General features: G+C 45.7%; 1 protein-coding gene across 1 annotated transcript; it reads right to left on the bottom strand.

Moving 5' to 3' along the window:
• Positions 1 to 212: 212 nt before the first annotated feature.
• On the bottom strand, positions 213 to 6543 carry NCR2 (natural cytotoxicity triggering receptor 2). Its single transcript, XM_034990707.1, has 4 exons — positions 6152 to 6543; positions 5662 to 6003; positions 653 to 782; positions 213 to 535 (listed from the first exon to the last, which is right to left on the bottom strand). The coding sequence occupies exons 1-4, from the start codon at positions 6240 to 6242 to the stop codon at positions 421 to 423; spliced, it is 678 nt and encodes a 225-aa protein (XP_034846598.1). The 5' UTR covers positions 6243 to 6543; the 3' UTR covers positions 213 to 420.
• Between the last annotated feature and the right edge of the window lie 8883 nt (positions 6544 to 15426).

Below are 15426 nucleotides of genomic sequence, written 5' to 3'. Positions count from 1 at the left end.
ACAGCCTCTGTCCCTCACCACTTGGGAAGGGGCTGTGCCCTGTGAGGTGCCCTGGGTTGGTGGCTGTGGGTAGACCTTCCAGGAAGGGCAGGCGGTGGGAGGTTGTATACAGGCCAGTGGTACAGGAGGAGGGATGAATCAGAGTGGGAGAGGGGCAGGGGAAGGAAAAGAGGAGAAGGAGAAGAGGCGAGGGAAAAACAGACCGAGAAATGTGGACAAGGCACTCGAGTTCGAGAGACACAGGGGAGCTGCTAGTGAGCATGCACGATGGATGGAGTCCGTGAGGGATTCCTCTGGACAGCCCTGTTGGGTATAATTTCTCTTGCCTCTGTGTTTGCCGGCTGATTCCCTGGCTGACCATGGGTCTAGGGACGGGAGCCGTTCCTTGCTCCGTTTCCCCCCAAGCCCAAGCAAACCCACTCACCGGACAAGCAGAGCGGATAGCACCAGGCTCTTGGCCACAAGCAGTACACAGAGCATGGGGACCAGAGCGCTGGGGGCTGCAGGGTGAGACTGGAGGGTGGAGTTTTGTTGCCTGGAGGACAGGGGACAAGAAGGGGAGAGGAGCGTCTTGGGGGGCAGCTCTCACCTGCGGGCCCCTGAGCCAGGGCCGTCTGGCAGAGGGTCCCAGAGGGTCCCACCCTGAACTCACTGTGAAGGGGCGGTGAGGGCAGAGGAAGCCCCAGGGGCCTCCCTGGCTCTTCCAGTGGGGGGCACAGAGCTCTGGGTCGGTGATGAGACCAGCTCACCTGAAGCCCGGATGGCCTGTGTGGAGGCACGAGCTGTCAGCGAGAGAGAAAGAACCCTCGTTAGCTGGTGGGACAGCGTGTCTGTTCTGGCTGGTGGGAAAGATGGGACAGGGGCCTGGGCTGGACTGGGAACAGCCCATCAACCCTGGAAAAAACCAATTCATGGCAGTGGAACTGGGCTGTGAAGTCCTGTGGCTCAACACTAGATAGAGCTGCGGCTCAGGCTCTATCCTGTGCCTGTGGGGTTATTCCTGGATCTGGGAAGAGCCCTGGAAGAGGAGTCAGGATGCCTGGGCTTCTCTCCAAGCATTTGTACGCGTCTGGAAGGGCAATCTCTAGCTCTCAGCCTCCCTGAGTGTAGACAGAGTCACTGTCCTTAAGCAGTTCTCATCTCTGGCATCCGTTCCTTTTCTCACACTTCTGGGGCTATTAGGGGAAGGGGGCCCCTTATGGGGAACTTTAAGGCTGCTTTCCCACCCCTGTCCTTCCTGGTTTGGCAACAGAACCTTAAGCCCCTCTGCAGGCCCCACGGCCTCAATGGCCTGTATAAATACCTTTTCTGGGGCCCCCTCTTAATTCTGAAACTTTGTGAGCTACTTGCCCCCCATCCCCACTGCCTTGCCTTCCCAGAAAGACCCCAGACCTGTCAACGCTAAGAGCTCTTGATGGAGGCTGGTGGAAGGTCACCTCTGGAAAGGTGATGGGGCTATGAAGGAGACAGAGAGGACAATGACTATCGGGGGTGGGTGAGGCCCAGAAGGGAAATAGATGGTGTCAGCCCCAACCTTGTGACAGGAACTGTGGTCTCTCAGTGTCCTCAGCTAGGTCTGCACACCCACCCAGGGCCCAAGAGGGGAGCAGTCTCCCCCAAGCTGGGGAAAAGAGAGAGGCAGGGGCCGAGGAGGCATGGAAGAGAGAGTACTTGATGCTGGGAAACCTCATGGCTGGAGACTTCCCTGCAGAGAGTCCCAGGCCAACGGACATGTGGACATGATCCTATCCCACAAGGGCACTCTCTCTGAGGCTGCCTGGAGTGATGACCAGGAGCAACCCCTACGTCCAAACTGGAGGAGGTCCTCAGGACCCTCAGGGAAAATTCTAGTCCTGAGCTACAGTGTGTGATCTATGGGCTGATCCTGGTCCACAAATTGTTTATGACCTGCCTGCACAAGGTAAATATAGAAATCAGGAGTAAGGATCTTGAAACTTTTACATCAGTTTGACATTGCCTCAGGGTCCAAGCATGTGATTGGTAAACTGGTCCAGTTGAACAGAATATAGACCAGTTTGGGTGTTGACACCCTGTCATGGAGGGCTCCATATGGGGCAAGTTACATGACAGCAGAAGCAGGACCATGACACTTGAACATTAGTTGGTCGACTCTAACCCAAAAGTGTATAAACACCTGAAAAAAATTATTTTTATAATTTGTTATTCTTATAATCATTGAGATTTTCAATCTATCCTTTTAAAAAAATTTAGAGTTTAACATGATTAGGTAAGACAGAATAGTGATTAGCTCATTCAAGGACTACTTAACAGCAAGACAAAGTCACTGAGCTTTTTATCTAGAAAAGCCATCTGTTTTCTGAATGTCTCAGTAATAATAAACCAAACGGTGATAGTGGAATTAATTCTAAAGGTACTTTCCCTTCTGAAGTTATTCCAAAGGGTTTGCATTGGTTTTATTTGAAAATGTAATCCTTCACTGTGGTAGGCAGAACAATGTCCATGTCCTACCTAATCCCAGGAACCTGTGAATGTCACCCTACATGGCCAAAGGGACTTTTCAGATGCCATTAAAGTTAAAGATCTTGAGGTGGAGAGATATTCTGGGTGGGCCCCATCTAAAGATTAGTATTTAAAAACAGAGAGTGGCGGCGCCTCAGTGGCTCAGTTGGTGGCTCAGTTGGTCAAGTGTCTGCCTTCGGCTCGGGTCGTGATCCCAGGGTTCTGGGATCGAGCCCCGAGTCTGACTTCCTGCTTGGCGGAGAGCCTGCTTCTCTCTCTCCCTCTGCTGCTCCCCCTGCATATGCTCTCTCTCTCTGTCATATAAATGGATGAAGTTTAAAAAAAAAAAAAGCAGAGTGTTTCCCAGTTGCAGTAAGAGAGAAATGCAGGTGGGAAAGGGCCTCTGGCTTTGAGGACGGAGGAAGGGGGCCACAAGCCAAGGGATGTGGCAGCCTCTAGAAGCTGTGAAAGCTGAAAAGCCCATAGTCTGCAAGAAAACAGGACTTCGGTCCTATAGCTACAAGGAACAAAATTCTGCCCAAGACCTGAATGAGCAAGAAGTGGATTCTATCTAACAGCCTTCAGGAAGGAGCAGAGCCTGCAGACCCCTTCCAGACTTCTGATCTGTAGAACTGTAAAATCATAAATCTGTGCGGTTTTAAGCCACTACCTTTGTGGGGATTTGTGCTGACAGCCCTGGGAAATGATGACACTCATCTATAGTATGAGTTTTGTAGTTACAATGAATGAAGTACTAAAACCCAGCGAGTTAGCTGCTGAGATATACTAGCTAATGAACAAATACATCATGAAAACAAGTGACATTTACATGGAAAACATCAAACCACAAATTCAAAATAAACTTTTTTTTTTAAAAAAAAAAGAGGATTGAATTACAAAGTTCTTAAAAGCAGTCAGTATTTCACATACAAACTCTAGTGTGCTGTGGGCTTCTTGTAAAGTAGCAGCTTTGTGTTGCGAAGACAGTATCTATCTACAGTTATCAAACATTATCGCAAGACTGTACGAGAGGTATTTGCTCCTCTGTGTTTTGCTAGTCCGTGGCAAGGAAGGGGGCTTAAACATCCCTTTCTATTGACACATTAGCTCCACATCATCAGGAATTGGCAATCGAGAAGGAAGATCAGCTCCTGGAACAAGTCAAGCTAGCAACGTATTTTTCGTGGCAACTTGAAAAATGCACACATATTGCAAACGTAGCTATTTTTTATTTTACGTGCAATTTTGAACAGGATGAGAGGTTTTCCTCTGTCTCGTTTTGCTTCATTGTCAGAAACACAACTAACCCTGAGCTGAAGGGAGCTCTGAAGGGTTGTATTATTGACCAGGGGTTTGGGGCTCCAGTTTCACGTAGGACTATGTTCTGATGGTTGTAGATGCTTGGGCAGGAGGACATTCTGGGGCGGTCATTCAGATTAAGGAGACTTGCTATGAAAAAGTACCAGCTGACCTGCACCGTGTGCTTCCCAAAGTGGTAAAAATTGTGAATTACATAAAGATGAATGAGTTGAATTTGAAATCGTTCTCTTTATGATGTGATAATGTGGAAACCCTGCATGGTTGTTATTGCATGCCAAGGTCACAGTGATTACTGAGGGGGAGAGTTCTGTTGAGAATGTTTGATCTATGAAAAGGCTTCTAATGTTTTGGCAAGATTGAAATCGAGTTATGACTAACTTTTTAAAGATGTGAATCACACAGTCAGCCTTGTTTATTTTAGGGCTTTGAGGTTATTCTAGCAAGGGAAGAACACAACATATTTTTCAGTGGCAAACAAAATCTCAGGGCAAAAACAAAAGTTGGAGGCTTAGAAGAAGTTTCTATGAGTTCTTACAGCATGTTCTTAATTTGGTAGCAGTTATCAACAGAACAGGAGATGATTTTGATATTGCATATCTGCAAAAGTACTCATGGAAAAACCTTAATAATTTGATACAATGTTTTCAATTTTATTTTCTGCTCAAAGAAGACATGTGATATGAAGTTCATAGATCCAGAATCCATTTTTTCATCAAAAGACATTTTAAATATAAACATAACTTTGTAAGATAAATTTTGGAATTAGCTACTGATGAAGGATTGAGGATGCATTTTGAAAATATAACATCACTCGCTCCCTTTTGTAAAAATTAAAAATAAAAATATTAAGCTTGTGGAAATTGATTTAAAATTCCTGGATTTCTGTCAACATAACTCTGTGAGACCGGTTTTCTATTATAAGTGTATTAAAACCAAGCATTTAAACAATTTTGAATGTGTTTTCTCTGAAGAGTTATGGTGTCCCTAGTGTCATTCAGATTAGGTAAGTTAACAAGCAAAAATAATGCTCTTTTGTCACATTAAAATCCTTCAATGTGGATATACAGGGTGTTTGTTCAAAGTGTGGATGACATTTAATATGGAAAATTGCTATTTCACTTCTAAGTTTTTGCTCAGTTATGACTGAGGCACAACAACGTTACCGCTAGAATGTTCAGCAACTACATCCATCACCTACATGCATACATGCAATGAACAACGTGGTCCTTTTTTATAACTGAACTTTTAGCCTTGTGGACCATATGGTCTCTGTTGGAACTATTCAACTTCACTCCTGTAGCATGAAAATGGCCTCAGATCATAGATAAACAAATGGGCATGGCTGTGTTCCCCAAAATACCTTTATTTCTGGACACTGAAATTTGAATTTCCTAGAATTCTCATGTGTCACAAAATCTTACTTTTCTTTTACTTGTATCCCAACCATCTAAAAACCATCCTTGGTTTTCAGACCTGTTTGCTGACTGCTGATCTGGGCCAGGAGGAATGGACAGCCCAACATGCTACCAACATGGTGGGGGCGGTTTGTGGCCAGTGGCCAGACATTTACTGAGCACCTACTATGTGCCAGGTACAAGCGCCTTCTCTAAAAATGCCAAGCAGTCTTGGGCTCCCCTGTGGCCAGGTCATAGGAGCTCAGGCTGGTCAGCATGCTCAAATGATCTGTTTGAGCATCTTTTAGGAGGCTTGTAAATCATCAAGACGGACAGCAAATGAAGTGTGTGTGTGTGTGTGTGTGTGCACTTGCTCCCAACAGCTTTCCCAGGAGAACTGGATGCGGGGACTAGGAAACAAGGAGGCACCAGGAGGGAGCGAGGGGACCCCCGGGAAGGGGCTTACCTGGAGACACTGCCAGATAGAATCTTATGGACTTAGAGACAGAGTTGCTGGAAGCGTGGTAGATTCTACACCAGTAGTGTCCTGAGTCTTCCTCCTTCAGACCAGTCATGGTGACAGTGAAGATGCCAGCGCTAGGGTTGTCCCAGATTGAGAATCGAGAGGCCTGAACCAGTCTGCCGGGACTGGAGCTGGTGACTAGCCTGGTGCACTTGAACGCCGACAGCTCCTTACACCAACCCTTCCTCTCGTAGGGCCAGCCCTTGGGGGGGTACTGGCACGTCACAGAGAGCGTCTGCCCCGCCACTCGGTGAAGATGCTGAGCCTCCGGTAGTGCCCACGAGCCTGGAGAGCAGGCTGCAGGTCAGGGTCATACCAGCATCAGCTCCACCAGCCGTCCCCACGCACAGAGCACTAGCGCCACATCTCACTGTCCCAGATGTCCTCATAGCACCCTCTCCTCTCTTCCCCGTGCTCTTCCCTTCCCCCTCACCTGGGATCAGCAGTGGCAGCAACAGCAGAAGCAGGAGCAAGCCTCTCCAGACCCTCCGGCCCTTTCCCTGTGGGCTGGTGGCAGGAGACATGGGGGACACTGGGGAGAGAGAACCAGGAGCTGGTCTCACTCTGCTTAGCTCTTCCAGTCCTTCCGAGATAGACAAAACGAGAAAGGCCAAGGCCAGCCTGGGGAGTGGGAGACCCGGGGAAGGCTGACTGCACGCAGAGGGAAGCAGGGACCTCCAGGGGCAGGTGCGAAGCTGGACGTGGAGGCAACAGCCCTGCTTGGCGCGCAGCTCCTGGGGCTCCACAGAGGCTGCTCCTCTCCTCTGTGCCCAGCTGCCCCTTCCCCATCAGGGCCTGCCCTTGGGGGAGGAGCTGGGATGGCCAGGAGGAAGCTGTGGTCAAGTAAAGGGCTGCCCATCCGCTTCTCTCTGTGCACTGCCTCTTCTTTGCAGGACCCTGGCTTTGCCCCCATCTCCAGGGAAAGCCACGCTGAAGGTGGGTGACGAGCTCAGGGGCACTCAGAGGTCTGAGCAAGAACCCTAAATCCCACTGGCCCTGGGAGTGGTCAGAAACCTCATGCCCAGTCCTGCCTGGTGAGTGAGTGATGTGTTTCCACCCTGGGAGGTTTTATGGGTGCTGGAGGGGAGAGGAGAGCAGGTGGAATTTCAATACCGGTAAGAAAGTGCAGGGAGGACCCTGGCAAAGGAGGGGAGAATGAGGCTGGGAGAGAGAGAGCCGGGCTGTGGCAGGGATGGGTCAATGAGGGGCGGGGGGTGGAGCACAGGAGCCTGGCCCCCCAATCACCTCTAAATCTTCAACTCCTGCCCCCTGTGGGTACAAGAGCGCTAGTTGTGTAATTGCTGCACAAACAGACACAGGACTCCGGCATCTCTTTCTCTAGTGAATGTTAGCACTTTAAAAAATGATGCAATTTACAAAGAGATTTGCTATAAAACAAAAGAGAGAGAGAGAGAGAGAGAGAGAAGTCAGGACACCGTGCCCTGTGCTAACATGTAACTCCACATTCGGCCACCAGGGGCTCTGCCAGTCTAGCAGCTGCTGCAGGGAGGCCTGCACAGAGCTCATGGCTGAAGAGGGGCTTTGAACTAATTGAGGGTATTGGTTGCCGCCCCCTGACTCCTGCTCCCCACTCCACCTGGGTGCAGAGCCCTGCTCCTTGCAGTGGGAGCGAGCAGAGACTGAGGATAAGGGCAAAGGGACAGACAAGAAGAGAAGGGACACAGGAGGGCCGTGGGCTCTCTTGCCTAGAGACTCCCGGGGAAAAGCAGGATGGAGTTGGGGAGCCAGAAGGAAAGTTTGGGCCAACGCCCAATACCCACTTGCACGAGTTAGGTTACTCAGCGTGTTTGTGTGTGCTCTCTCCACACGGGGGAACTGAGGCTCAGATCTGTCTGTGACCTGCTCAAAGTCACATGGTGCCATGCAGATGTAACCAGACCAGCTTCCTGACTTCTGACGGGGTCTTTCGCTGAAGCCTGGCCCACAGACAGGGCAGGAAACCAAACCACACGCACTTGCAGAGGCGAGCTCCCGGCAGTTTGTTTCCTGGCCTTGGGCTGGGCTCCGTGTTTCCCCTCCGAACCTAATTACAGACAAAATGCGGGGGTGGGGGGCACCCTTCTGGGGGGGGGTTCTGGTCCTGGCTGGTGTAGGTGTGTGTCCCTTGCATGAGGGTGTGCAGCAACTATTTCCCACAGCGATTTCCCCTTTGGTTGCTGCTGACCACCGGGAAGGGATGCCTCCTCCCTGCAGCTCCCCAAGATCACTCTTTGCCCACAGTCCACTATCTCTATGTCCCCCCAGCTTGGGGTTGGCTCTGACTTGTTCTCTGCCTATCAGCCTGGGTCTGTGGTGCCCAGGGGACAGGAAGTTTTTGAGCAAACTCCTATACCTCTAAAAGTCTGAGTTTTCTGGGGCACCTGGGTGGCTCAGTTGGTTAAGTGTCTGCCTTCGGCTCAGGTCATGATCCCAGGGTCCTGGAACCAAGCCCTGCGCCGGGCTCCCTGCTCAGCGGAGAGCCTGCTTCTCCCTCTGCCTATTTGTGCTCTCTATCTCTCTGTCAAATAAATAAATAAAATCTTTTAAAAAAAAGTCTGAGTTTCCTCCTTTAATATATAATGATGGATCACTAATATGATTATTCTGGGAATAAATAAGTAAACCCTTGCAAACATTTACAGAAGTGCCCATTACATGGTATCTCTTCAGTGAATATCTGTCATCAAGAATCAACATCCACAATATCATATGTCTTGACTTTTAATTATATATGTAGACATGGAATAGCACAGTACAGCAAACTTCTAAAAGGAAATAAAAATACAAGTTATGTCATTTAGAGCAGAACTTTCTAATCATGTCCCTGGTGCCAGAAATTATATAGGGAAAAATGCTCAGTCATTCTACATACAGATTAATACTTGGACATGATAAAAAGATATGACAAACAACATTTAATAGCAAATCACAGCTGTGACTTAAGGTTTCCTTCCTATTTGGCAGATAAAGGGTTATTTGATTTCATATGAAAAACAAGTCTTTTAAATAATAAGAGAAAATGAATATTTCAATAGGAAAAGGGAGTGAAGTTATGAACAAGTACTTTTCTACAGAAGAAATACAAATGAACAATGTTAAGGGAAACAAATCCAAAGGGGATATTATTGAAATAAATGCAAAACCACTCTTCTCATCAGATTGACAAGAGTTAAGAGAAATGATGATAACCAGGGTTGGGGGACTTTTAGGGAAAAGACAATTGCATATTCTGCTGGGTAAACATATTGATACCACCTTTCTGAAAGACAGCGTAGTCAGATTAACCCAAATCTACTTTAAAAAAGAAATCACCTTTGACTCAGCTGTTCTAAATCTAGGAATTGAAAAAGGGTACAGTGGCTGTTGCAGTATTATTTCGTTTTAAAATTTCATCAAAATCATGCATATACGTGTCTTCAGAACTTGTAGCTCCCAAAATTGTAGGTTATAAACTCATGTTAATAAAAATGCAGTAGTTCTATGCCCCAACACTCTACACCCCAGCTCCCTTTCTTGCTAGGGAGTCACTGTTTTTTTTAAAGATTGATTTATTTATTTGAGAGAGAGAGGTGAGTATGTGCACGAGCAGGGGGAGAGGCAGAGGGAGAGAGTCTCAAGCAGACTCCCCGCTGAGAGCAAAGCTGGCTGCAGGGCTTGATCCCACTCCCCGTGAGATCATGACCTGAGCAGAAACCAAGAGTGGGATGCTCAACTGACTGAGCCACCCAGGGACACCCTCCAGGGAGTTTCTTTTAAGTAGTTTTTATATTTACTATTATACCGATATTTCTCTACTAGACAGGGGTATGTATTATCCATGAAATGTGCCCTATGGAAGATGACGTTTTCTCTCTCTCCCATCGTGCCCCTGCTTGTCCCTTCCTCCACCTTTATTCTCCAAATAGTCAAATAGAGTTACTGATAAAATTAATTTTTAGATTTTGTTCTTCCTGACCATGTATATGTCTTTTTCATAACCCAGTCATATAGTTCATAATGATCACATTTCCTCTGTGGTACAGCTTTTTATTTTCCATGAAGTTACTAATTGCCTTAATTTTAAAGTTTATATTCTAGCCACCATCATCAATTCATCCCTAAACTCTATTCCCAAATGTAAATTTCACCTTAGTATATTTGAATATATCAGTTCATCAGCTGGCTTTGTTCCTCTGGTCCATCCCCAGGTGGTCTAATGTCCTCTGGCCCCAGTCTGGACTAGCTTCCCCCTAGGCCTTCAGCAAAGTTGCCTCCCTGACATATCCCTTGGCCTTCTCCTTGGGAATGCCCTTGGGAATGCCCGTGGCCATATCCAGTGTTGAAAGTGCTCTCTTTCTCGACCCCACATCTAACTCTTTGTTTGCTCTCTCCTTTTAGGGCAAGGGTTGGCAAACTAGAGCCCTTGAACGAAACTGAACTCACCACCTGAATTTGTAAGTAAAGTAAATGCAGACGTGCTCCTTCATTTATGTGTTACCTGGAGAATCTGTCATGCTCCGAAGGCAGCTGAGGAACAGCGACAGAGATCCTCTGGCCCATGAGCACAGGATATTTACTATGTGGCCCTTGACAAGAAAAGCTTGCTGACTTGAGAGATGGAAGATGACAAAGAACAGAGAAGCAGCCAGTGTGTGATGGTGTCTCTGAAGGAAAGGCCAGAAGCATGAGAACACAAGCAACAAATGTAGGCTGAGTGGGAAAAAGAATTTAAGCGCCGGATGACAAATGTGATTTTCCATTAATAGTCACTGAAAAAGGTACAAACTATCTTAGAACATGGGCCAGGTTCTGCTACAGTCGTAACCACAGCTCAGTGTGTTCACACAAATAATGTCTTTTCTTGCTCCTGTGAAGCCCCTGTGCCCAGACGACTGTCCAGGGCGGGAGTCTGCTGTAGGCGGGTTCAGCATCTGAGGGACATTGACTTCATGGATGTGCACATCAACACGTGCTTCTCTGGCCGTCACCACAGGGAAGTGAGTGCTGGAAAGTGGAGCTCTTGCTCCTCAATGGCTCTGTGGGAAGCGAGACACGTCACTCCCACACATTGCACTAGCCCGGCAGGTCGCCAAGGAGCTGAGAAACAGGAGCCTTCCATTTATGCAGAGGTAAAGGGGAACCAAATACTGGTCAGCAATAGTGATGCCTATAAGAAAGATACTGTAAGAAAAATACTGCAAGCTCCAGAGCTGGAAGGAAGAGACAGTTACTTCCAAAGGAATGAAAAATGAGTCTCATTGGCTTCAGAGCTTCCTGCTGCAACACCAAATTTTAGAAGACAAGAAACTGGTTTCTGGGGCACCTGGGTGGCTCAATTGGTTGGGTGTCTGCCTTCGGCTCAGGTCATGATCCCAGGGTCCTGGGATCGAGCCCTGCGTTGCGTTCCCTGCTCAGCGGGGAGTCTGCCTCTCCCTCTCCCGCTCCCCCTGCTTATGTCTCCTTACTGTGTAGGGACAACCAGACCATGTTACACATGATAGTAACCACATCCCTCTTGGACAAAAATGATTTGAATATTGGCTTCAGTTCACTGCTAGTTAATTTTTTTAAAAGGGCCAACAAATGGTGGTGGTAAGCACTGAGATAAATCCAAAGAAAGAGAGGTTTAAATAATTATTGCGTCTTGGTGATAAAGCTGACCAAAAATGATGTCATTGTAAAATCGTATTTTGTAATTGTTTGTTTTTTGTGAATATATGTGCAATTAATTTTTGTATGTAGATCTTTTTTCTGGCTAAATTAATAATCCATTATTTCTAATCATTTGATTATTCATTTATGATTTATATATATTGAATTGTAACATAAATAATAAATTTACATCAGTGTAATTAAATATAAATTTAAAACATGAATATCATGTGAAATATTTTGCAAGAACATATTTATATTTAAGTATGTATACATATGAAACATAGAAAATAAACATATAGTGAAAAATAAGACTGTCCATCCAGAAATGTGAAAAAATTTAAATATGATGAAATGAATAAATGTGCTGTTGGGAAAAGATTTTTAAAAGGAAATACTTCTTTTTTTTTTAAGATTTTATTTATTTATTTGAGAGAGAGAGAGAGAACAAGTAGGGGGAGCTGCAGAGGCAGAGGGAGAAGCAGACTCCCCGCTGAGCAGGGAGCCTGACTGGGGGGGTGGAGCTCGATCCCAGGACCCCGAGATCATGACCCAAGCTGAAGGCAGATGCTTAACTGACCGAGCCACCCAGGCACCCCTAAAAGGAAATACTTTTATGTTCCCTTGGGAATGACAAATTAGTTGAAATCACAAATATGAAATGTATAGGGGCTCATGGCTGGCTCAGTCAGTGGAGCATATGACTCTTGATCTTGGGGTTGTGAGTTCGAGCCCCACATTGGGTTGTAGAGTTTGCTTAAAAATAAATCTTAAAAAAACTTAAAAAACACCAAATATAAAACGTATTAGAAAACATACAAATGATTGAATGTAATTCTATAATCACAAAAAGTAAAAATCCTGATTGGATGACCTATTAGTTTCCTAGGGCTAACGTAGCAAATGACCACAAACTGGGTTACTTAACGGAAACGGAGACATGAAGTCTGACATCAAGGTGTTAGGGCTACTCTCCCTCCAGAGGTTCTCAGGCAGGATCCTTCCTTGATTCTTTCAGCTGCTGCTGGCTGTCAGCCGGTGGCCCCATCATTCCCATCTCTGTCTCCTAGTCATGTTACTTGCTCTGTGCAAGACTCTGTCTAATAGCCTTGGCCTCTCTCTCCTATAAGGAGGCAGGTGATTGCATTCAGGACCCACAAGAGAATCCAGTATAAAGGCCATTTCTCAAGACCCTTAATTTAATCACATCTTTTGCCATAGAGAAGGGGAATACTCATAGGTTCTGGGGACTAGGAAGTAACTATATCTTTGGGGGTCATCTCTTCTGCCTTGTAGAGATGAATTTCTTTTTTTTTTCTAAATGAAAATGTGAGTTAGAATTAGGTCAAGATTTAAAATCATCAGCTTGTATGGGTGTTAAAAAATCTGCCTACAAATCACCCTAGGTGCTGATTTAGGTGTGAGTCCCGACATACTTGCAAGAGACAGATGATGTTTATCAAATCTGAGCTGTACAAAGAGGCAAAAAGATGAAATGCTTCCTGGCAGGTTATAACAAGATAAAGAAAAAGCTTAAATTCTTGTAAAAGCTTGACCAAAAAAAAAAAAGGGCCAAAATTAAAAAAAAAAGGGTATAGCAAATTAAAGACAGGAGTATACGGAAAGAATAATAAAACTCATGACTAAATAGCTTGTATTATGTGAATACAATGTGTTTGGCTATCAAAGTTAGGTCAATGCTTGATTCTATTTCAGTAAGTCAAAGGAGAAAATTATATGAAGATATTGATTGATTGCAGAAAGGCATTTGGTAAAATTCAACATCCATCCTAGACAAATTTTTTACTGTTCTATAAACAGGAAATTGCTTTCCTAATAAAGAAATGGTTTAGTGAATTAATCAGCTAACTTCACACTAGGAAGAATCATGTTAAAGGCTGAGATCAAGATAAAAACGCTCAATGTCAAAAGTATTGTTTAACATGTTTCTGGAAGTACCAGCAAATGTAATTACATAGGAAAATAAAATTGGACACATAAACTTAAAATAATAGGCTAAACTACCATGATTTGCTGGTTGTATAGTTGTCTACTTGAAAAACTCAAGGATATTTGCTGAAACCCCATACAAACCAAAGGAGAGTTGTCAAAGAAAAAACAAAGCCGGGCAGCAGCTAAAGTGGTGAAAAGAGATTTTATTTAGGAACTACTGCAGTCGGGAAAGGGAGACATCAGTACAGAATTAGGCTCAATTAGGAATACAGCACGGGCCAGTGGGGATTTATAGCCAGGAAGCAGGTGGGGGTTAGGGGATGGAAAATTACTGAGAGGAAACATCAGGAGTAAGGGGGAGGGGTTCTGGCTAAACCCACTCCACCTAGTAGGATTTTTTGCTGAGGACAGGCTGGGGGGACCAGACATCACTGGGCCATGGCGGAGGATGAGGAACTCCATCAGATATTGATATTGAGGATATCCATGTCTTCACCTGCAAGGTGGGCTGCACCTACTGTCCCTGGGCCCTGGAGAACACAGAATTCATGCTGAGCTTTAGAAGGAGCATAGAACAGTGGAAAAATCAGGGTTCTTGCTAAAACTGGACTTTATGAGGAAGTGCATTGATGGGCCTAGGAGAAGGTTCAGGAACCTCACCAAAGTTTGGTCAAGCAAGGACTCCTTTCTCAGAGTTTGTTCATTCATTCACATGTACTTTCAACAAATATCTGCTAAGATCCTACCATTTCAGATATAGGGAATAAATTGAGACAGCATGCAGTCATGCAGCTTATGTTCACAGAAGGGTGTTTGGCAGGATGGGGAAGGCAGAAAGGAGAGAGGAAATTAATATGCAAGTAAACAATAATCAAGTCATAGTAAGAGTAAGCACTACGTGGAAAATCATAAGATAGTCAATATTTAATTAAACATTAAAAATAAATAACCATCCATTATAACAACAGTAATCATTTCAGACACAGAAACATTTGGTAGAATTTGCCAGTGAGAGCATCCGGGTCTCTAGCTTCAAGAGAGGCTGAGAAATGGGTATTTAGCAAGACCAAATGCCACAAATATTTAAGAAAGAAACAATACCAAATTGAAACTCATAAAATAGGCGACACATCCCAGCTCATTTTATAAGGCCGGAATTACCCGGAATGTACCCGTACAGAAAGCAGAGAAAGGAATTAGAAGCCAGGAAAATGACCAACCAATATCCCTCATGGCCACATGCATCCTGAGCAAAATATTAGCATACTGCATTCATACTACATTAGCATACTACATTCATATACACAAAAGATACCACGCCCGCATCAGACGGGGTTTTCCTGTGCAGCGGCCTGGCGGGGTCTCGGGGCTGGGTGAGGTGGATGACAGCAGATGGGGCACTGGCCCCCTGAGTGGGGACCCAAGGGGACCTCACATCCGAGCAGATGGCAGCCTGAGGGAGAAAAGGAGGAAAAGAGGAGGGGAAAGCCTGACCTGGTAGGAAGCTAAACACAACAGAACCACCGTCCCTCATTCTGCCAGCACCAGACTTAATGGTTTCACTGATTAGGGACTTGCGTGTTAGAGTCAAAGGAAGGCCAAGTTCATTTCTTTAAATGATGGCTCCGGGTGCCCCCTCCCCACATATGTTTGAACCCTTATCATGGTCAAGATGGGAAAAAAATAGAAAAATTCTATAATTGAGAAAAACCCCTCAAGGTAACTTGTATTTTCCTCTGTTGTAGAATATTGTAAAACTTTGATAAACATGACCTTTGAATTAATGGTGCTAGAGTTTCGTGTCGGTCCCAAATTTGTGTCAAACTGGAAAGTTATAAAAAGCTTTCAAATACATGGTTTCCTTTGTCACCAAATCTGCCAGGCCTTTTTCAGTTTCTGGGATCCTTGCCTCCTCCTTCCACCTAGAAGACAAGAATCATCCACCAGGGAACCCCCCCCCCCACCTCCCCGCATGCAGCGTCTTCCCCTGCGGGGCACGCTGCATGCCCTGTACCCAGCCCCTGGAGGAGACGGAATTAAAGCAGAGCTTTTGAAAGTGTGGAGGAGTGATCAGCCTGATCCTGTGTGTGTGTGTTGTGTGTGGCCAGGAGTGGTCAGAAGGGT

The sequence above is a fragment of the Mirounga leonina genome, unplaced genomic scaffold (genome assembly GCF_011800145.1).
Source record: "Mirounga leonina isolate KUSES-001 unplaced genomic scaffold, KU_Mleo_1.0 Mir_53, whole genome shotgun sequence".
Taxonomy (NCBI): domain Eukaryota; kingdom Metazoa; phylum Chordata; class Mammalia; order Carnivora; family Phocidae; genus Mirounga; species Mirounga leonina.
Note: the sequence above shows the minus strand (reverse complement) of the source record. Positions and strands in the feature narration are given on the sequence as shown.

What these genes read in the sequence shown, in the direction of transcription:
- NCR2 (XM_034990707.1), bottom strand. Translation starts at nt 6,242, where the DNA reads ATGTCTCCTGCCACCAGCCCACAGGGAAAGGGCCGGAGGGTCTGGAGA. An exon ending in GCTGCCACTGCTGATCCCAG is followed by an intron (nt 6,004 to 6,151) that starts GTGAGGGGGAAG and finishes CCTGCTCTCCAG; the next exon opens with GCTCGTGGGCACTACCGGAG. An exon ending in GCCCTCACCGCCCCTTCACA is followed by an intron (nt 536 to 652) that starts GTGAGTTCAGGG and finishes CCTGTCCTCCAG; the next exon opens with GCAACAAAACTCCACCCTCC.